At 40.6% G+C, this 23,631-nt stretch overlaps 1 protein-coding gene and 1 pseudogene across 1 annotated transcript in view; both read right to left on the bottom strand.

The window, feature by feature from the left end:
• LOC115438028 (vertebrate ancient opsin-like) overlaps positions 1–20,076 on the bottom strand; it is a 160,327-nt gene extending 140,251 nt beyond the window's left edge. The window contains exons 1-2 of the mRNA XM_030161471.1: positions 19,648–20,076; positions 2,066–2,394 (exon numbers count right to left, since the gene is read on the bottom strand). Of these exons, the coding sequence (XP_030017331.1) occupies positions 2,066–2,394; positions 19,648–20,020 (702 nt within the window). The 5' untranslated portion in view covers positions 20,021–20,076. The remainder of the gene's footprint in view (positions 1–2,065; positions 2,395–19,647) is intronic.
• Positions 20,077–20,426: 350 nt separating this feature from the next.
• LOC115437406 (vertebrate ancient opsin-like) overlaps positions 20,427–23,631 on the bottom strand; it is a 145,183-nt pseudogene continuing 141,978 nt past the window's right edge.

The raw sequence follows: 23,631 nt of genomic DNA, 5'->3' as shown, positions 1-23,631 counted from the left end.
TATTTGCATGAATATCCCTGTAATATTCCCATTTCCCTGCAGCTGTGCACAATATGATTAATGATAGCATTATATATATATATATATATATATATATATATATATATATATATATATATATATATATATATATATATAGAGAGAGAGAGAGAGAGAGAGAGAGAGAGAGAGAGACAGAGAGAGAGAGACAGAGAGAGAGAGAGAGACCATAACAAAATAAGTAAAAGTAGCTGAAGCTCACTTCTTTGCATTTTTCAGCTGCTGATAGAGAGCTACAAATTCAGCATCTTTGAGAAAAAATAGGAAAAAATCATGGTATTTTGGATTTGGTGAAGATCTTGGCCCAGTCCCAATTCACCCCTTGCCCCCCCACCCCTACATTTTGCACGTTCATGTGAAGGTAGGTAGGTAGGTAGATATACTTTATTAATCCCCAAGGGGAAATTCAAAATACAAACTATGGTCACCACTCCACAAAACCAGTCAAACCACATCAACAATAAATTAATAAATAAATACAGAGTATTAGTAGCTAAGAATAAGTTTGATTAAAAAGAAAGTAGAATTAAAAGACAAAATGTGTTTTTTACCTATCACAAAAAAACATAAAAGCATAAAAGGTGTAGGGGTAGTGTTGTCCTGATTCGCAATAAGTCAGAGGGGAAGGGCTAAGGGGGAGGGCTGTTTGGCCCTTGAAACAGATTTTTAGGACCACACTGCCAACAGAGGGGCATGACAAATTTCCCATAATTCTGTTCGAATCATTGGCAAGATGGAGGTAAACACAGTAAAAAAGTGCAACAGTGTGATGAAAGAAACACACAAATGTATGTGTTTTCCTTGTAAATAACTTGATTGTCCGTTTAATGCCCCTTCAATGTGTTATCGACTACATTTCTGCGGTGTGCAGTTGATAGCTGCAAATAGATCCCCAAAGCCCATGCAACAGAGACGGTTACAGCTGCTGAAGGCATGGGGAATTCTTTCACAAACAAAGTTGTTATATAAACATAGTTTATAGCGGCATCATGACTGCTGATGACATAACAGGTCTTGAAGGGTTGTCCCATTTCATAGGGGAATGTTTCCACCCCTTCTCCTTGCAACTCTGTTTCAAGGGGTAGGGGTAAGGGGGGGTGGGGTGAATTGGGTTTGGACCCTCATCTTTAAGCCTGGATCAATATTTCACAGACCCCTGGCCATGAATGTTTGATGGGCCCCTGGCCAAACTGGCTTAGTGGTCAGGTTATTTTCTACGTTTCTTCAGTGTTTTAATGGATAAGATAAGATAAGATAAGACTTCATTGATCCCACCATGGGGAAATGTAAAAGTTCTAAGGCACATAGATCATATATGGAATCATTATGTTTCATTATGGAGGCCATTGTACCTCACTGCAAAATGAAAAATAACTATTGAATCTAATGACTTGACTCATTTATTTTAACTCTATGTAGGAGTGTATGAGCATTCAAAGAGGACTAGTAGATATCAGTACATTGGAGGCCAAAATATATGCATATTAATTTTGATTTTAGTATTAAGTTATTGAAAATACTGCAGTAAACAGATACTTGAGGACCTGCAGTACAAGAGTACTGTTTAGTATTGTCGGAGGCACTGATGTCAATACAATATGGACTGCATTTTTCCTATATTTACTCTGTTTAGGTAAAATGTAATGTTATTTATGGGGTCTGTAGGTGAAATTTAAGATAAAAAAGCTGACCCAAGGGCCCCCAAGTGCACATGGACATGTTTGTGCCCAGAATACTTGTTGGATAATGTGGAAACTCAGCTTGTATTTTAGGTTTTTATGTTTCTATGCTTGAGTTAACTTTATATTTGACTTTATATTTCTAAAGGAGTAATCTTGGCCTTTTTATTTGATAATTATGGATGTTTCCGTAAATCATGCAGCTCAACTTTTATATCCTACATTACCAAATTGGACAATGTTCCGTTTGGAAAACAGCCAAATTTGGAGTGTCCAATTGAAACATCCTGAAAAACACTGGAGTATTGTTGTGTTTGGTTCAGATATAACAGCAGTGACTGACCCACCTGTCGGATCGCATACAGCAGCTTCCCGTAGCAGAACACGATGACAAGGAACGGCACGATGAGGCAGAAGACAAACAGGCAGATGATGTAAGAGATGTTGTTTGGCGTCTTGGCCGTCCAGTCGACTGAGCAGGTGGTCCCGGGTCCCTCGGGGCCGTAGTGGCTCCAGCCAAATAGAGGAGGCAGAGTCCAGACCAGGGAGTAAACCCAGGTCAGGACGATGCCCATGGAGATCTTGCGGTAGTTGGAGGAGTCTGCCTCAGTGGGGGCGATCATGGTGCTGTAGCGCTCATAGGAGAGGACGGCTAGAGAGATGAGGGAGACGATGCCTACGACAGAAGACACCAGATGCACACATGCAGATAATTATCATCACCATATGTAGTTGAACAGCTACAGATGTTACTTTACATTTTTGTATTGTCATCAGTTGGTCGTCCGTCTGTCTCTGTCCATCTGCCCATGTATGTGCAAAAGCTTTGGCATGCACCACTGGTTCTCAACCATGGGGGGCAGCAGATAGTCAACAACAATGATAAGGTGAGGGGAGCTCAACTTTCACTTTCTCACAACTTTATCGACACATCCTCCACATACAGGTCCGTCGCGTTAATTGTAGAATTATGTATTGAGGTCCAGGGGGGGGGGGGGGGGGGGGGGGGGGGGGGGCGTCATTGTGTATCCATCTGTCCATCTATATGTGCATAAACTTTGGCGTGGACTAAAGACTAGGGTTTTGAAGTGCATGCACATTATATTTTATATTACTGTACTTCGCATTTGTTATGAATACCAGTGCAGTACATGTCCATTACCTCATTAAGGGGAAAAAAAAGCTTGTGTAGCCACTGTGAACGGTGTATAGACATGGAAATCTGAACACTATGGGCCTGATTTACTAAGGTCGCAAGTAACGGGTGCAAATTAGCTTGCTCGCGCAAAAAAATGCACATGCTACAGATTTGTGTGATCCTATAAGATTGTCTACGTAAATGACAACAGATGCAAAGTCTTGGAGACCGCCCTATTTAAATGAGGATTTTGCATACCCTGCTGGTTGTCGTCATGGAAACTACTCAGGGATATGTCAGTACTAATGGCAACAGTGTGCTGGAATGATCCAGATGCAAGGAAATGTAATGTTAGAGGAGTTTAGTCATAGAAGGTATTGCATGACTCCTCCTTGTGACTGGCCCCAAATCATCCCCTAGTCCAGGGGTGGCCAACCCTGGTCCTGGAGCACCACTATCCTGCATGTTTTAGATGTATCCCTCTTCCAGCACACCTGATTCAAATGATAAGCCTATTATCAAGCTCTGCAGAAGCCTGATGACGATCATCAGGTGTGCTGGAAGAGGGAAACATCTAAAACATGCAGGATAGTGGCTCTCCAGGACCAGGGTTGGCCACCCCTGCCCTACTGTAGTTCATCTAGAAGTTCTAAAATGCCCTCGCTCGGTAGGCAATAGGTCTCAATTATTTTTTCCTCTGTCATTCCAAAAATGTTGCCTTTGGTTAGGCCTCCTCACCACAATGGCAGCCAGTTTTATGTGAAGCTGTGCCAGTTAAAACCTGCCTTTTAGACATACTAAATATGGATGCAAAATGAGCCCCCGCAATCAGTTTCAGGTTTGGTAAATCACATTTCACGTGTTAAATCCTCCCAATAATTTTGTGTGTTCTGGCAGAAACACCCATGTTGCATATTCATCAAAGCAAACACGTTAAATGGGTTGTGCAACCTGTTTTGTCCATTTGAGAGACGCAACCCTCAGTGTGTCCTGTTAGTAGACGAGCGTCAATGGGGTTTTGCGTGCGCAGTCAAGTTTGCATGTGTTTTTACACACGCAAACCTTTAGTAAACCAGGCTCTATATTTTTAGCTTTAAACAGAGGGCAGGTTGTGATTTATAAAGTAACAGCCTGAGAAAAGTGCAGCCCAGTAAAAACTATCACTAATGTGCTGTTGGAGTGGTGTGATATTTCAGTCCACATGCCGGCGCCTGCAGCAGATCCATGCTGCTATAAAGCATAAACAGCTGCACTACCTGCAGTGTCTCTGCTTGACAGAAGCAATACAGTGAAACACCACATAGGAGATTTGGAGAAGCTTACTTATCTTGTTTTTCTGCAACGCACCAACTCTATCTTCGCTTTAGCTCAGTATTTCATGGAAGAACTGCAGGGGCCAGCGTGTCGGTGTTCACGCTGACCTGTTCAGCCTTTTTATCCAGTTTACGGTTTGTTTTGACACCATTATGGTCCTTGAAGCCGTCCTTTATGCTCCTTGATTTTCTGCTGCAATGAAGCGGATCAGGTTCTTTAAAACAGAGGCCCAGACCTTTTATTGGGGTTTTTACTTAAACACGTAGAAGGAGGTGCATGAAAAACAATGTCATGAAGTTTTTTGGCACAGTATTATGATCCTGTTTTCTCCAGATATTGCAGTTGTCTTACTTTTCCTAGATCACGTCTTTTGCATCTCTGTTACAGCAATATGATAATGTTCGCACAGTTTTTCAACTGCCAGATTTTGTTTGTATTTGATCAGAGCATAGAAATTGCAAAACACATTTTTCCAAAAGCTGTTTTCTTTCCAGCTCAGTGTGCTCTGTCTCATTTGCTCTGTCATTTTACCAGGTTATTTGCAGTTTGCTCTGTGTGAAGTTTTAAAAGAATGATTAGATGGGATGTTTCCTCACAACAGGTGAACTGACTGATCCCTTCTTAAGCTCAAATCATTGCCATGTAGTACATATTTACTTTAAACATGATTAGAAAATACAGGCATGGTGCAATGGATCATTTTGTGATTGATTACCATGTCTGGACATATCCATTAGGTAGACTTCGTTCAGACAAATAAAGTAAAAATCACAGTGAAAATGATCGTGTTTGTCATTTGCTCAGTTGTAGAGACCGTTGGACTTGAGCTCATTTGTTGTGAAGTTGTGGATCATTTTCACGTAGTCTTTATCAGCAGGTTTGTGTCAGAGCCTGTAATTTATTCTGACTCCTGAAAAGCAATTTGGTTTAATCCAGTGGTTCTCAATCTTTTTATGTCGGGCCCCCCTTTGGAGATCAAAAAATCTCCAGGCCCCCCCTCAGCCCCAACAACATTGTAGCAGTGGTGCAATTATAACTTTTATGGAAAGAAACATCAATATTGTAACAATAGTTTTTGCTTTTCCTTGAATAATTTGTTGTGCAAATTAAAAATAACTTAGATTTTTGCTTGAACAATACAAATCAACTCAACCAGACTGCTCCCTGAGACAGTATTTTTCCCAATAAATATAGGAGATGCGTAATTATCGTACAACTATGACAATAAAGTTGCTTTTTTTAGAACAACAAACAAATGTTGCCAACAAAAATGAACATTTTTAACCCATAAAGACCCAGTGCTACTTTTGTGTTAGTTCTCTCTATTTAACCTTTCTTAAGTAATTTGTCACCATTTATCATAATATTATCTGATCCATTTTGCATTTTTTTCTGTAAAAATCAGGTCTTTTCCAGTATTTATTTTACTGATCTTGTACTTTAATCATCATGCTGAGATTACATTTGAGGGTTATGATACCAAAAAGAGAGAAAACTTGAGAAAAAGTGACTTTTCCAGTAAAAATTTATCATTAACTGAACATAAATCAAGTGTGTCCATCCACTGTCATTGATCCATCTCCATGGGTTTTACTGGTGAATCAATGTTGTAGAAGGTGACAGTGTTTCCATGTTCTCTACGGAGCCTCTTAACATTCAAATGGGTCATATCTGATGACCATGAAAAGATGACAAACTGTATTTTACACCAATTATTTACATGTAGTGATAGGATAAGTGGATTAACAGGTATTAAACAGTTTAGATCAGAAGATGCTTTTGGTCGCTGGCATATACAGAGTCAGCCAAAATAATGTATACACATATCAGGAAAAGAAAAACTTGCATAAATATTTAATTTGTATAAGTACTTCTATACATATAGATACCTCTTTCGAAGTTTGATCAAATTACGATAACACTGTGTACTGTTGTACGATGTTTTCCCAACAGATGGTATTACCTTCATGAATGTAGCATCAACAAGTGACGTCTACAACATGGCGGTCGTACGGTTGTCGATTGAAGAACGTAAGATCCTTTTAAAGTGGCACTTCAAATTTGATAATGTTGTTGAAGGCCAAAGACAATGGAGGCGTGAGTTTGGTTCAGAACCTCCTACACGTCAGACAGTTTCACGGATTCATGAAGTTCACCGTACACATAAATGTCTGGAAGCCAATGGCCACCACTTTGAGCACCTCTTGTAATTGTAGAAGCCGAAGCTAACTTGTATTAATCTTGTGATGTCTGAATAAATTTGCTATTGAAATATTTATGCAAGTTTTTCTTTTCCTGATGTGTATATACATTATTTTGGCAGACTCTGTATTTGGGTCTCTATGGGTTAACACAGTGGTTCCCAACCTTTTTTTGACTTGTGACCCCATTTTAACATCACAAATTTCTGGCAACCCCAGATTTTTTTTTTGCTAAAATTAATTTGTTTTTGATCGTGTAATAGTTTCCTATACCATATTGCAAATAAACATTAATTTCAGATGACATTTAGTCTATATAATATACAGGGGTTGGACAAAATAATGGAAACACCTTAAAAAATCAACAAAATATAATTTAATATGGTGTAGGTCCGCCTTTTGCGGCAATTACAGCCTCAATTCTCCGAGGTATTGATTCATACAACTTGTGAATTGTTTCCAAAGGAATTTTAAGCCATTCTTCAGTTAGAATACCCTCCAACTCTTTTAGAGACGATGGCGGTGGAAATCGACGTCTTACTTGAATCTCTAAAACTGACCATAAATGCTCAATAATGTTGAGGTCTGGGGACTGTGCCGGCCATACGAGATGCTCAACTTCATTAGAATGTTCCTCATGCCATTCTTTAACAATTCTAGCTGTATGGATTGGGGCATTATCATCTTGAGGTGAAGGTGTTTCCATTATTTTGTCCAACCCCTGTATATTATTATGGACGGAGGCAGAAAAGCCAGGTGTAGATTACTGCACAAAGGGAGAATTTTACTTTCCTTGGTCAGGATATGTACAGTCAGTCCAGCTTGGATTTACAAGGCTGACAATTAATACTGAACAAACAAGAACTGAAACTATGAATTATGAAAGAGCTGCACCATCTGAAACCGACCACAATGAACATTTGACAGATAAACAGAACCACAGTGCTGCAGTTTCAGCTTCACAGTTTGTCATGTTTTTGATGGATTGGGATTGTCTCTCTCAACTCACCACATATTTTTTATTAGTTTGTTTTTTAAATTTATTTTTATCGATTACTAGAAATTTCAGGCGACCCCATTTGAATTCCAGGCGACCCCATGTGGGGTCCCGACCCCAAAGTTGAAAAAACACTGGGTTAACAACATCAGTGGTTGCAATGAGCCCATTTATGTTGCACATCTCAGAACATTAAAGTGCAAATTGTAGAAACTGTGCAAAAACAGAAACATTGCACTTTTTTTTTCCAGTCCAATGCTTTTCCATTCTCCAAACCTAAACTCTTTGTCTAGTCTAGTGACAGATCACCATGGCAGTAGATTTGTTTGTTGTTTGTAAAATGAGTCCAAGGTGCTCCAACACTAAAACATTAGTTCCACCTGCTACATGTTCTAACCTGAAGAAAAAGAAAAAACAACAAACACCTAGTAGCCTCCACGCCTCCCCTAGGGGGCTGCCCAACCGTTTGAGAAACACTGCTTTAACCCAATGCAGATGCTTTGTTTTTGTATTTTTCAACTAATTCACAGCCCTTTCACTCTTTTCATTTGCTTGTCTTAAACCACAAGATTTGCCTACTGGCATATGAATCATTTTTAAAGCATCAGGATGTCAAGGGCACTGACAAATGGTTCTTTTCAGCTAACAGAGCTGTCAGGTTGCAGGCGTGGAATATTTGAGGTTTAGTCTTACTTAAATCCTGGTAAAACAAGAGACAAAGGAAGACAAACAACAGCATGATTTACATAACGAGATTTGTGTCGTTCACTATAAGTGTGTCTGAACCCAGGTGAAAAGCATGTGTGTTTCAGATTGCTGATATCCTTTGTAAATGTCTCTGGTGCCCATTATCTCGCTCTGAAAGATGATCCAAATCAAGTTAAAATTCACTCCAAATTGCAAAAGCTAATTAGGAGCCCTCCATGACTCGCATATGTGCACACCAGAATGTAAAATGGAATATTTGCAGTCATCATGTTACTTAACCAACTGACTGCAAAATTTCCATCAAGCTCCACGACACAGGTTATCTACTGATGTATAAACCAACCTATACCAATAAATTCAGTCATACCCTCCTTAAGGTGAAGACACACCAACCCGACTGCCAATCGTCACCAGAAAAGGTAGCCCAACTAATCAGTCAACTCCCGTCTCCCCGACACGGTCAAAAAAGTGTGAAGAACAGACGTACGTTCTACACTTGTGTGAGACGTAAAACCGGGAAATGACGGAACATCTCTCTAAACCCAGAGCTCGCTGTCGTCAGTCATTGTTGTCAGCAGAGTGTTGAGTAGTCCAGAAGGGTTGTTGTTGTTGTAGTTGTTGAACAGATGGTTAGTAATAAGAAGATACTGGTGTTGTCAGCTTTCGGGCTTCCTCTTGTGGAAGAAGAAATATGTCGCAGGCGAAAACTAAGGAGAAATCGCTCTGTGCTAACAATGCTAATGGTGTTCACTTCATGGACTGAATGAAGTCCATAGTCAACACTGAGTTGCACTCATTCAGATAATATGAGCAGTGAATGGCCGACTATAGAAGACTATAATAGTGTGAAGTACCTTGGCATAGCTGGATTCACATAGAAACTTCTCCTTCACTGATTCACTGGTCAAGGGCGTTCCCTCCACCAATCATTGATTGTTCCGACTAAACGATGGCTAGTGGCTGATTACACATGTTGAATCACCCGGAAAGAATGGCAACCATCAGCTAATGAGAGCGCAGTGTCACAGAATGTCAGCCAATGAAAGCACAGCTACCCAGAACGTCAGCCAATGAGCACGCAGCGTCACAGAACATCAGCTAATGAGAGCGCAGCGTCGCAGAATGTCAGCCAATGAAAGTGCAGCTACCCAGAACGTCAGCCAATAAGAGCGCAGCTACCCAGAATGTCAGCCAATGAGCACGCAGCGTCACAGAACATCAGCTAATGAGAGCGCAGCGTCGCAGAATGTCAGCCAATGAAAGTGCAGCTACCCAGAACGTCAGCCAATGACACCACAGCGTCACAGAACATCAGCCAATGAGAGCACAGCATCACAGTACGCCAACCAATGAGAGCGCAGCATCACAGAATGCCAGCCAATGAGAGCGCAGCATCACAGAATGCCAGCCAATAAGAGCGCAGCTACCCAGAACGTCAGCTAATGAGCGTGCAGCGTCACAGAACATCAGCCAATGATACCGCAGCGTCACAGAACATCAGCCAATGAGAGCACAGCATCACAGTACGCCAGCCAATGAGAGCGCGGCATCACAGAATGCCAGCCAATGAGAGCGCAGTGTCACAGAATGCCAGCCAATGAGAGCGCGTCATCAGAGAATACCAGCCAATAAGAGTGCAGCGTCACAGAACATCTGTCAATGAGAGCGCAGCGTCACAGAATGCCAGCCAATGAGAGGGCAGCATCACAGAACGTCAGCCGATGAGAACACAGCATCACAGAACGCCAGCCAATGAGACCGCAGCGTCACAGAACATCAACCCACTGAGAGCGCAGCATCACAGAATGCCAGCCAGTGAGAGCGCAGCGTCACAGAATGACAGCTAATGACAGCAAACTGACATCCGTGCCTGGAATGCTGCTGCTTCTCCAGGAAATGACCAGTACTGTGAGTTTTCAAAGTGCGGTAATCAAACACAGTTATTATGATAATTAGAATTTAAAAGATAATACTAACTGTCAGGAATTTCATCGTGGTTTATTGTTATACTCGGTAATCGTTGCATCCGTACTGTAGATGAAACTTCGTAGCATCCAAAATCAAGCATCAACCTTCATCAATCTTCCCGTCCTCAGACTGGATCGAAGTCAGCCTCCGACTCTAATATTCCTATAAGAAATATCTTATAATATGATAATGTCTGAAATAAAACTAAAAAAAAAAAAAACCACTTGTCATCTTAGTTCTGTGTCTGTTCTGTGATACTCCTTCACTGTTTCTGTCTCACTCATCTGTTCCAAAACATCTGGCTCAGCATCACTTGTCTGATACTGTATATCCTGGAAAAGACAGTTTGAATGAAAAACACAGGATTGACTAAAGCTGTATTTGTTCTATAAATCCCACCACAGTGTCTGTTTTGTTTCTCTGTGATCACAGGTGCATTGAACTCCTGTGATGCCAATAAAAAGTGGAAAAAAAAAAAAAAAAAAAACTAAACAAACTTTCATCAGCTGTCTGTAACATTGCGGATGACTGCTTTGCAAGCAGTTTTCTGTATTAAAAAAAAGATTATTATTCAAACAGATGGACAACTCAGACTAGACGGCAATAATACACCACGCATATTTTTTGTCTCTGCTTTAACAGACCTTTATTCGACTATTTATCACACAGGCTCATTAACTGGCTCACTCTGACCTTTGTGGCGCAGTAGCATTGTTCTGTTTTCTTTCTCTCTGCTGAGGCTGCGTCTTTCCGTCATAACAAATTAACTTCACTCATGCCAGGTGTTGTCCATGCCAATGTGAGGCACATGTGTTTGCATTTTCTCTCTGCGGGCATCTGTCTACGTGCTGGTGTGTGTGTGATTGTCTGCACTGTGCAGGATGGCAATCTGACTTAAGTATGCAGCCAGTGAAGTCCAGCAGTGCAAGGTCAGCCAATGAGAGCGCGGTGTCACAGAACGTAAGCCAATGACAGCGCAGCTACCCAGAGCATCAGCCAATGAGAGTGCAGCGTCACAGAATGCCAGCCAATGAGAGTGTGGTGTCACAGAACGCCAGCCAATGACAGCGCAGCTACCCAGAGCATCAGCCAATGACAGCGCAGCTACCCAGAGCGTCAGCCAATTAGACCACAGTGTCACAGAACGCCAGCCAATGAGAGTGCAGTGTCACAGAACATCAGCCAATGAGAGTGCAGCGTCACAGAACATCAGCCAATGAGAGCGCAGCATCACAGAATGTCAGCCAATGACAGCATGGCATCACAGAACGCCAGCCAATGAGAATGCGGTGTCACAGAACGTCAGCCAATGAGAATGCAGTGTCACAGAACATCAGCCAATGAGAGCGCAGCATCACAGAACGTCAGCCAATGACAGCGCGGCATCACAGAACATCAGCCAATGAGAGCACAGTGTCACAGAACATCAGCCAATGAAAGCGCAGCGTTACAGAACATCAGCCAATGAGAGCGCGGCATCACAGAACGTCAGCCAATGAAAGCGCAGCGTTACAGAACATCAGCCAATGAGAGCGCGGCATCACAGAACGTCAGCCAATGACAGTGCAGCGTCACAGAACGCCAGCCAGGGAGAACGCAGCATCACAAAACATCAGCCAATGACAGCACAGCTACCCAGAGCATCAGCCAATGAGAGCACAGTGTCACAGAACATCAGCCAATGAGAGCGCGGCATCACAGAACGTCAGCCAGTGAAAGCGCAGCGTTACAGAACATCAGCCAATGAGAGCGCGGCATCACAGAACGTCAGCCAATGACAGTGCGGCGTCACAGAACGCCAGCCAGGGAGAACGCAGCATCACAAAACATCAGCCAATGACAGCACAGCTACCCAGAGCATCAGCCAATGAGAGCGCAGTGTCACAGAACGCCAGCCAATGAGAGTGCGGCATCACATAACGTCAGCCAATGACAGCACAGCTACCCAGAACGCCAGCCAATGACAGCACAGCTACCCAGAGCATCAGCCAATGAGAGCGCAGTGTCACAGATCACCAGCCAATGAGAGTGCAGTGCCACAGAACACCAGCCAGTGAGAGCGCAGTGTCACAGATCACCAGCCAATGAGAGTGCAGTGTCACAGAACGCCAGCCAAAGACAGCACAGCTACCCAGAGCATCAGCCAATGAGAGCGCAGTGTCACAGAACACCAGCCAGTGAGAGTGCAGTGCCACAGAACACCAGCCAGTGAGAGCGCAGTGTCACAGATCACCAGCCAATGAGAGTGCAGTGTCACAGAACGCCAGCCAAAGACAGCACAGCTACCCAGAGCGTCAGCCAATGAGAGCGCAGTGTCACAGAACACCAGCCAGTGAGAGCGCAGTGTCACAGAACATCAGCCAATGAAAGTGCAGCGTCACAGAACATCAGCCAATGAGAGTGCAGTGTCACAGAACGCCAGCCAATGACAGCGCAGCACACATGTGTTTGCATTTTCTCGCTGCGGGCATCTGTCTAGGTGCTGGTGTGTGTGCGATCGTATGCACTGTGCAGGATGGCAATCTGACTTAAGTATGCAGCCAGTAGAGTCCAGCAGTGCAAGGTTAATCCACTGACTGTGTGCAGAGTCCACTTGAGGCAGAAGGAGGCAGCCAACAGTATGCAGGGACACGCAGACCTGATGTCAAATAAAAAGAAAAAAAAATCCTCTCCTGTTCCTTCAGAGTGTAATGGAAGACATTAAAGTTCAGTGAGATAGCGCAGAAAATGCAAAGAGGTGGGCAGGGGAGGTGAGGCAACTAAATGGGTGCCAGGAGGCTGATGGTAAAACAGAGACTAGGAGAAAGAATAAGGTGGTGTGTTTTCACAAGCGCACACGCACACACACACATACACACGTCTCCGCAAATTGTCCTCAGTTTGTGCTCTTGGCATAAAGTCAAAGCAGCGGATCCTCAATCGTTCAGTCTTTCAGAAATCGGAGACGTTATAGGCTAAAAGCAGACGACCGCTCACAAAAAGGAGAAATCAATTGAAGAGGGAGTTGGAATACGATGTTCTAACACAAACCTAATGATGTCTTTTGTCACTGACAGTGACGGCTTCTATTTTGAAGGAACGTCCATCTTCATAGTGCTTTTGTGTAGACAAGACACAGCCACTTTCTCGAAGCTGTAGCCGGCATCATTCATCTGAACACTCAGTTTCACTTTTCCATTCTCTGACCCTCCCTCACTCTGTCTTTCACTTGTTTTTTATGAGTCCATTCAGGAATTACTCATCCATAACCAATGGAAGCTCTAATGATGTCTGCAAGCCATCTTCTCCCTCTCTCTCTCATACACATACACACACATACACACACACACACTGCTTGTTCTGTTTGAGCTTGTAGAAGCCAAAGTCCTGTCAGACAGATTTTTATAAATTGGCTCCTTGTGGATGTCAGTGTTACACATCTTCAGATGGTGCTTAATCGCAGCATAACACTTGAGTTAACGAGACAGTGGATATAATCAGAGTACACTCAGATACTGAGAAACACTGGCATCATGTTTTATTCTCCCGTTATATGACAAAAAAGGAAGTAATCCTGTTTTGAAAATTGCCAACGTATCCCAGAGGAACTGGATGTACCACTGAAGAGTCTGTTTTCAATTTAAAAGTTTGACAGATTCAAGAGACACTTAAGCAAAAGAAAATTCAATTTCGTTAAGAGTTGAACACACTGTGTGAAATTTGTAGCGGTAGCTCAAGTTCCAGTGACAAAAACCAGGAAGGGAAAAGCCTGCTGGACACACAGTATAATGTGTTTTAGTAAATCTTTGGTTCCTTCCACTGATGCCACAGTCTAACACACAGATGTCAAACATGCGGTCCGGGGGCCAAAACCGGCCCCGCCAAGGGTTCCAATCCGGCCCATGGGATGAATTTACAAAGTGCAGAAGATATTAACAGTCAAGGGCATCAAATGCAAAAATAAGAGCATAATAACCTCGAAATAATGACTCCAAATTTTCTTCTTGGTTTAATGTGAAAAAAATAATATGACGTTATGCCTATAAATAATGGCAACACCATTTTTTTCTCTGTGATTTATTGCAAGGAACATTAAATTCTGATATCCTTTAAAAATAAAACATTAATAACCTGAACAAATATGAACAACCTTAAATGTCTAAAGAAAAGTAAGTGCAATTTTAACAATATTCTGCCTGTTTTGTGCCTTGGTAGATCTGATCTGTAATGCACGTGTATAAATCATAAGTTGAGAAATAACAGTGATGAAATTTCTCTTATTTTTATTTCTTCTTATTTTTCTTCAGAAATTTCAGTTTTTTCAGGTTATTCACATCCTTTTTGTTTGGATAGTTTGTAAAATGTAAATGTTTTTCATAATTTAATGTTATTTTTTGCATTAAAAAAATTGGAGTTGTCATTATTTATAGGTTATTATGCTGTTATTTGACTGGTCCGGCCCACTGCAGATCAAATTGGGCTGAATGTGGCCCCTGAAAGAAAATGAGTCTGACACCCCTGGTCTAACGACACCCTCACACTGCGAGGGCGGATGTTGGACCATTATAGGTGTAGGCAAGCAACACACACAAAAGGCTTTACTTAAGTGTTTCTGCCGTCGCTGAACGTCATCTGGAGTCTCAAACAGGTGGATAAGCATGTGGTAATCCTACTCCTGATAAGAAATGGAAGAAACCAAATGCCTCTTATCTGTAGTGACACCAGGTATCAGAGGCCCAGCGTTTGGATTGTGCGCTGCTTAGATTGTGGGTGGCCATGAGGAACTGTTTCAGTTAAAGCAAAGCCTTAAACACCAGGAGATTAGAAGCACTGAAGTGAATGAGAGGGAGGTCTTTGTGCAAGATTTATGAGCCCTTTATACAAACTTCATCAGAAAGAGGCTACGGCTACTGACTACAGACGTCCAGTGTGCGATGTGCAGTTGTTAAGGGAGGTGGAAGACTTGTTTCTGAAAAGTTCTAAATATTTTACAACATTTTTCATCCTGTGAAAGGCCATTTACAGAGCTGTGATATTTTGGTTTCACTGGCCAGTTGCTTTTATCTTAACGTTTGCAGTGTAATCTGTAATTGATTAAGTTACGGTGCCTATAAAACTGGAAATGAAGCTGCAAAACTAATGACAGCATGACTGTTTGACTGATCCACTGAGTATGAAGCAATTACATATGTTACAGTTTATGATGTTGATCTGTGCCACATTAAAAACAAAAAAAAAAAACAGGAATTTAACCTCCTAAGACCCAGGGAATGTCAGCAAAGTACAAGCTTTATTGTTTTTTATTAAATAAGTGCCTATATGGTAAACAAAATGATGCAACAGTTTTTTTCAGATGCAGTTTTTAAAATTTTTATGGAATGTCCTTTGTGATGGACAGTTTTCTTTTCTTTTTTTTGTATAAAGTTGTGAAACTCTTGTCCACAAATGTGGACAGTGGGTCTTAGGAGGTTAAGGGCTCATGAATTTGACTGAAAACTAAAAATATCATATTTTGAGGTCTGCTAACTACCAATTGTTTTTTTTTTCTTCCAAAATTCTGCAAGAGTTTAAGTCTTTAGAGCCATGTAATAAATTGCAAACTGACACATCATTTCTGAAATAGTTGAACTATGCATTTACAAAGAACATGTGAGGTCGTGCGTTACAAATGCACAAGACTGTTAATGTCACAGATGAGAGAATTCTGTGTTTTTAAAACCTCTTTCTGGTCTTGAAATTCTTGATGGGTCAGATGGGTGTGAAAGCTTTCAGAGCAATTATTGAGCTTCAGATTGTGTTCAAAAGGGAACTTTATATCAAGCTTCAAGCCAAGGTTCTTTTCTTATATTCATCATTTAATAGGTCTTATATATTTTATTTTATTTTATTTTATTTTATTGTAATTTTGTTTGTTTGTTTGGTTTGGTTTTTGTCTTTCTCTTCTGCCCAGTTGTACTCAGTCCTGGTTGTAGTAATTGTAACCATTATAATTACCACCATGGTTGTTACTGTTGGAATTGTTAATATTTTCTTGTGAGGGTCTTCGCCACCTTCTTCTTTCTTGCTCTCCCCCCTTAACCCCCCACTTCTTTCCAAATAGGAAATCAATTCACATAGAGTTTTTCACAATCCAGTGTTTTTCTTTTGGTTGATTCTGTCTGGAAAATTTAATCATCTTTTTTTTTTTTTTTTTCATGTTAGGTCCGGCATCAAAATGTGATTCAACAAAACTCATAATAAAGACAGTAGAATATCAAGGGGAGCTTCATATACTTTATGAAGGTACCCTTGGCAAAGCGAATTTGTTCAGCACCAAAAGGAGCCAGACTACCATTCTCCTGTTAGGATGCTGGACAAGACAAGTTAGAAAAAAAAAAAAAAAAAGCTTCAAGCCAAGGATTCATGCTGACAGGATGGCATTAATTCTGCTATGAGGCCTCTGAGAGTTAAGCATCAAACTTAATTAATGAAAGAATATTTGAAATAATCACTCTTTGAAGGGCAGGAAACATTAGAGAAATGAATAATAATAATTAGCTCATTTTTTTTTTTTTTTTCTAATTTGTCTTGTCCAGCATCCTAACAGCAGAATGGTAGTCTGGCTCCTTTTGGTGCTGAACAAATTTGCTTTGCCAAGGGTAACTTCATAAAGAATACGAAGCCCCCCTTTATATTCTACTGTCTTTATTATGAGTTTTGTTGAACCACATTTTGATGCCGGACCTGACATGCGGGGGGGGGGGGCAAGAAAGAAGAAGGTGGCGAAGACCTTCATAAGAAAGTATCAACAATACAAACAGTAATAACCATGGTGAAAATTACACTGTGAAAAAAATCCTGTTGTTTTTACGGAAAAAAAACTGGCAGCTGTGGTTTCCAGAACAATACTGTAAAAAACACATCCAACTGTGAACACATTTACAGAGTAACATGTCGATTTAACATTTTATTCATGTAGATTTAACTGGTAAATGGACTGCACTTATTTAGCACATTTTTCTACTCCTTCATGGTGTCCAAAGCCACTAGATCAATTTAGGGTTCAGTGTCTTCCATGGACACTTTGGCATATGGACAGTCTGAGCCAGGATTTGAACCACCAACCCTTTGGTTATTGGACAGAACGCTCTACCAACTCTACCAACCCTTTCATTTACAAATTTAAAATGTTAAATTGTTAAATGTTTACTTTTTTATAACTTTTTTATTAAAAAAAAAAAAAAGCAAATATGCTGTTATTTCAACATTATGGTCTTGCAATTTAAACAGCATCACATACTTTTTCAATGTACAGTTTTATTTTCTAAAAATAATATAAATACAGGGTGGGGAAGCAAAATTTACAATGAACATTTAGTTGTTTTTTCTCAGCAGGCACTACGTCAATTGTTTTGAAACCAAACATATATTGATGTCATAATCATACCTAACACTATTATCCATACCTTTTCAGAAACTTTTGCCCATATGAGTAATCAGGAAAGCAAACGTCAAAGAGTGTGTGATTTGCTGAATGCACTCGTCACACCAAAGGAGATTTCAAAAATAGTTGGAGTGTCCATAAAGACTGTTTATAATGGAAAGAAGAGAAGGACTATGAGCAAAACTATTACGAGAAAGTCTGGAAGATACTATTAAAGAAGAATGGGAGAAGTTGTCACCCAAATATTTGAGGAACACTTGCGCAAGTTTCAGGAAGCGTGTGAAGGCAGTTATTGAGAAAGAAGGAGGACACATAGAATAAAAACATTTTCTATGATGTCAATTTTCTTGTGGCAAATAAATTCTCATGACTTTCAATAAACTAATTGGTCATACACTGTCTTTCAATCCCTGCCTCAAAATATTGTAAATTTTGCTTCCCCACTCTGTACATAATTTCTACAAACAAATCTGGTTTTGTTCACATACTCTTCTTGTAAAGACTACAGCTACGTTTGATTCAGTCGTTAACACAAAAGTCTTTTCAAAGTAAACAACTTTGCAGTTTTTTTATGTTGCAATTGTACAACTTTTTGATATTAATTCTACAGTCTTTTTTTTTTTTTTTTACAGTGTGTAATGGTAACAATAACTACAACCAGAGCTGAGGAAACTGGGCAGAAGAGAGAAAAAACAAACAAAAAACAAACAAACAAAACTACAATAAAAATAAATAAATAAAATACATAAGAGCTATTAAATGATGAATATAAGAAAAGAAAGCATGAACACCTTGGCTTGGAACACATTCCATTTTGTTGTAATGGACCGACTCTACATTCTTCTTTTTTTTTTTTTTTTTTTTTAATACACTACCTATAGGTTTGTCCTAAAATGTGCACAAAGGATTTTGTGGCTCAGCACTCCACCCTGGCCTGGTTCCAGGTGAGTGAGTGCCTTATTCTCAGTTGCATCATTGTGCCCCATTTGCATCTATATCTGCGCTCCGGAGCAGAAGGCAGACCTGCGCCCCCTTTCTCATTACAGATTTCCCTTGGGTGATTTTTATTCTGCAACAAATGCTGGTGATGCATCTGCATTCGCCTGCTCACGGACCGAGACCGTGTCACCCCCTTGTCCACATCCCACCACAGACCAGCACGAGCCGCTTAATGAACGCTGATGAGGCTTCCCATGCCTGAGGCGCAGACACTCAACTATATGGTAACAAGCATTTAGGGGCTATTTAATAGTAAAGCGCAAACACATCTACAATGTGTGCCGTATTCCAAATCACCCAGCCAGTCCTGTTTGACATGTTTGCGGAGTCCATAATGACATCTGAACAAATGACTAAGCATCTGTAAAGGGAGAACTAAGCACACCATAACATCCTCACAAATACCCCAGCGAGCTGAAAATGCAAAGTAAGTGCAAGTAATTCAGCAGTCTGTCATGTGCCCCAGTCGGTGATAATGACCAGTATGGCACTGTTAGGAGCCACACAACAGTGTTCGGAACAACTCATTACCGGACAAACCCTGCGCATCTGCATGTGCAGGAACGAGCACCGAGTCACGAAGTCTGTGATCATCTACACTGATCATCAGAAGACTGTCCGCCGGTTGCATCGGATTGTCCAGTATGTTATTTAGCAAACAGGAATAATAAAAAAGGAGACATTCTACACTTTTGACCAAAACCACCGTCATCTGAGATTGCAGACTGCAGGATGATCACACCCAGAATTAAAAAAAAAAAAAAAAAAAAAAAAAGAATCATTCGGAAAAACAAACATAATTGTTCATTTATAAGCAGACAAACCGATGTGCCAAATTGTCTTATGTTTTATGTTTCAAATTGGTTTCCTTAATTGCGTTTGGCATTATTCAACCTCCTTAATTTGCACGGATTTGGGCTTTTCAATCAAAGTTTGATGCACCCATAAAGACTCACAGATTTTATAAATAAACGACGACTCAGTCATTTCCAAATGCTCATTGCAGGTTACAGCAATAAATCTTAGTAATTTAATCCAACAAGCGCAGTGCACTAGGAAACCTCTTTTTTTCCCCCCCTTTAGCATTTAGAGCACCGTCAATCACCACGCCGAGTAGAAAAAATGAGCAGTCTACGCCTAATACAGAAACAAAGCAAAGATTTACAGAAACATCACATCATACATTCCGCAATCTTACTCACCAAAGAGGGAGTTTGCGAAGCCGTACCACATGCATCCCCCTTTTCCTATGAGCCACCTTCCCTGCGTGCTCGCCGCGAAGCTGAACGGAGTTCCCAGTATGCACACCAGCAGGTCGCTGATGGAAATGTTAATCAGGAGCAGGTTGATGGGCGACCGCAGCATCTTGTAGCGGCAGAAGAGCACTAGCACCAGCAGGTTGTTCAAGAGTCCGAAAGTGCCGATGAAGCCTAAGCACACAGCCACAATGAGGTTCCCTGTCGGGCTGAGGGTGATCCGGAATGAGCCTCCCCCCTGGTGCCCTTCCCCGGCTCCGGCGCACAGAGCGCTGTTGACCCCTGCGCAGCCGCTCAGACTCACGTTGGACACGAGCATGGCAATCTGGTGTCACGGTGGTGGCACAGTGGGAGCCCACAGTGCACTGAGAGGCGATTAATTGGCCGTTTCCATGTGTTTTTTTGGTCTGTGTGTAAAAAAGAACATAAAGACAAGCCGCCTCCTGCCGCCAGCAACACGTGTTCCTAAGAAAGAAATGTTAAGTCAAAAAAAAAAAAAAAAAAAAAAAAAAAAAAACTGAGCCAAATACAAATGTGGGATAATAGTTTGCTTGTTGGGGATGTCAAAACTTCTTGTCTCAGTGCAGGGGTAGGGGGGTGTTCGAAAATCACTCGGAAAAAGTTTGGCTAGGCTGTGCTCCACCGTGTGGCTGTCTGTAGTGCACACTCACTCTTTCCAGAGACGCTCCGTCTCTCACACAGACACCTTCCCTTTCGGTCCGTATTTAAATCACTGTTGCGCGCTCTCTAGCAGCTGGCGTCTGGGCGGAGGGGGGGCGGAGTAAGGGAAGCGGCGGGAAGAAGCGCACCGTGGACTTTAAGCGCACGGCATCATCATCATCATCATCATCATCATCATCATCATCGTGTGGCTCAACCCAGCTCTGCGCCAAACCAACCACTGTGCGCAAAGCCCGACTCAGACGCACCTCTGGGTCCAGGAGCTGTCCGCGGTGCTGAATTCAACACACCAACGTCCAATGAGCACGTACTGATGCGAGGCGCTGTCCGTGGTGCTGAACACAGTCTCTGAGGAGCGAATCACCTCCGGCAGCAGCTCCGCTGTTATGCATTTTAATTGCAGTTTAGAAATAAATAAACATGGTTTAATAGCATAGTTGGGAGCATTAATTTTTCTTTCATTCAAGGCGTAAATGTTGCATTTTCAAAGATGAGCTCTCCAACAGAACTATTTAAGATTCACTAATGCCAACTAAATGCATGAGGTGAGCTAATGATGCTCAGGAGTCAAACTAGAAATTAAGTTTAGTTAAAATGAAATGGGTTCATTATTTGTCACTGAAGTTAGTGTCAAGAATATTGCTCCAGTCCAAGGAAATTGGACATTAAGTCATTGTCTACATTTAGTCACATAGAATGGGCTGAATCACTCCTATACTAAGAGATTACCAAGTAACTCATTTTGATTTAGCTCTGGATGATAGTGAGAAGGTCACTTTGGAGAAGTATGTGATGCTTTGTCAGGCAGAATTACAGAAGTAAACTTAACACGACACTTGGTTGTCAAAATGGTCTAGATATTTGTATATGTGGTGCCCACCCCCCACCCTTCTTTCCAAAGAGGAAATCAATTCACATAGAGTTTTTCACAATCCAGTGTTTTTGTTTTTGGTTGATTCTGTCTGGAAAATTTAATCATCTTTTTTTTTTCCAATCTGTCACCGCTGAAAACATACTCTGAGGTTGGCAGAATCGGCTGAAATAATGAGGAGCAGGGAAATGCTAAAACATGATGAATGTCAGGTATCCACCTTTATGATGTTCATACATTCCACCACAGCCCGAGAGAAGCTCCAATCCTTGTTTGCAAAAACATCTATTCCTGCTGAACTTTAGCTGCCCTGAGAGTCAAACCAACATAACCAGGACCAACCCACTTTTTTTTTTTCTTTTTTTTTTTTTACATTGTCTACTCCGTCCACTGCAGAACTCTCAGCTGTTACCTACTTTACATGGTTGGCAGATAATTCACCAGCAGATGCTTTTGGGGGTTGAAGAGGGGGGTGGAGTAAGAACAGCATGTTCTAAGTTTAATTAGGCGGTCTCAAATTAACTGTATTGTGTTTGCTTTTATAAGGCAACAGTAAGCAAAAAGTCTAGATACAAAGCTGCTCTAATGATGTCCTAAGAGAACACTTTATGACTGGCAGCAGGTACCGCTAAAGTTCAGGTCTCTTTTGGCTTGTTTTCTGGTTGTGTGTGCTGCTGCATATTTGTATAAGATAATACAGTATGTTGTATCAAGAAAGGGAAGCATGGGTTTAAAATGTCAGCAATTAGTTGGTAATTAAAAGCAAATTTTGTGGTCAAATCAATGTCATTTGGTATTTTTAATGATATGGGTGAGTAAAAAATGTACCATCTGCAATCCTGATGGAAAGTTACAAAATCAGATGAAAACTCGCTCCTCCCCTCTATGAGTTATAGTGATCCCTCCTCGCCATATAGACACCCCCCCCCCCATTTGTCACACTGGAGCAAGGTAATTACCCATGAAAACTGTACAGCGACATTTACTCTGACAGCATCTTCCCAATATGCTGTTCTAATTGGGTTGAATTAAGACACTTGGGTTCTATTGTGAATACCAGCCCTATTTAATCATCTCTGTGGGACTGGGCAGTTGGTATTTCATTGGATTTCTAGGTCAACTTGGCGGCTGCACTCTGAGGAGATGTCCAAGAAAATGTAGTGCAAATAGGTTAAAGGGCCATCATAGCGAATCTATGTAACGTGTAAATCAGAGTAAAAGGTGTGACCATGATATTGTTTGATACAGCAGGTCATTTGTTACAGACTGTGAATATTACATCTTTGCTTGTTATATTTCCTTATCTGATGATGTTACATGTTCTTCCCAAGGTTATAATAATTTTAGATTTTTCATTGTAGTTTAGTTTTGACATTTTTTTTTCTCTAATTCAGTTAGTTTTAATTAGATTTTAGAGCAGGTTTGCTAGTTTTTATTAGTTTTTTTTTTTTTCCCTGAAATGCTTTGTCTTTTGTATTGGTTTTATTTCATTCATTCATTTATTTATTTCGAGCAGAAGAAAAAATTAAACATTATTATGTGTACAAGGAACTACCGGGCAAAAATCAAAATCTTACCAAATGTATTTTTCTCATTTCTAGCCAAAATATCTCATCACACTTAAAATAAGACATAATCACCTAATGTGTCACTTGACTGTTTTTTTTTTTTTTTTCATACGTATTAGATATGTATTAGTGCAGTTCCTTGTACACATAAAACTGTTTTTGTTTTTTTTTCTTCTGCTCAAAGCAAATGAATGAATGAAATAAAACTAATACTAAAACTAAGCAAAAAAAAACCAAACAACTAAACTAATAAGAACTAGCAAACCTGCTCTAAAAACTAATTGAAATTAACTGAATTAGACTTTTTTTTTATTACTTTTTTTTTCTGAATGCTTAGTCTTAGTTTAGTTGTAGTATTGGTTTTATTTCATTCATTCATTCATTCATTTGTTCCGAGCAGAAGAAAAAACAAAACATTTTTATGTGTACAAGGAACTACACTGCAAAAATCAAAATCTTACAAAGTGTATTTTTTTCATTTCTAGTCAAAATATCTCATCACACTTAAAATAAGACATAATCACCTGAAGAGTGACTTTTCAGTGAGATATAAGAACTTAGTTTTAGACAATAGATCTGAAAAATCTTATTTCAAAAAATCTTACCAAGATCATTTTCACTCGTTCCATTGGCAGATTTTTTTTTTTGCTTAATTCAAGATATTTTTTTTTTGTGCTTAATTCAAACAAAAAAAAAATGCCAATGGAACAAGTGAAAATTATCTTGGTAAGATTTTTTGAAAGAAGATTTTCCAGATCTATTGTCTAAAAATCAGTTGTTATATCTCACTGAAAAGTTCCTCTTTAGGTG

The sequence above is a fragment of the Sphaeramia orbicularis genome, chromosome 17 (assembly GCF_902148855.1).
Source record: "Sphaeramia orbicularis chromosome 17, fSphaOr1.1, whole genome shotgun sequence".
NCBI classification, from domain to species: Eukaryota; Metazoa; Chordata; class Actinopteri; order Kurtiformes; family Apogonidae; genus Sphaeramia; species Sphaeramia orbicularis.
Note: the sequence above shows the minus strand (reverse complement) of the source record. Positions and strands in the feature narration are given on the sequence as shown.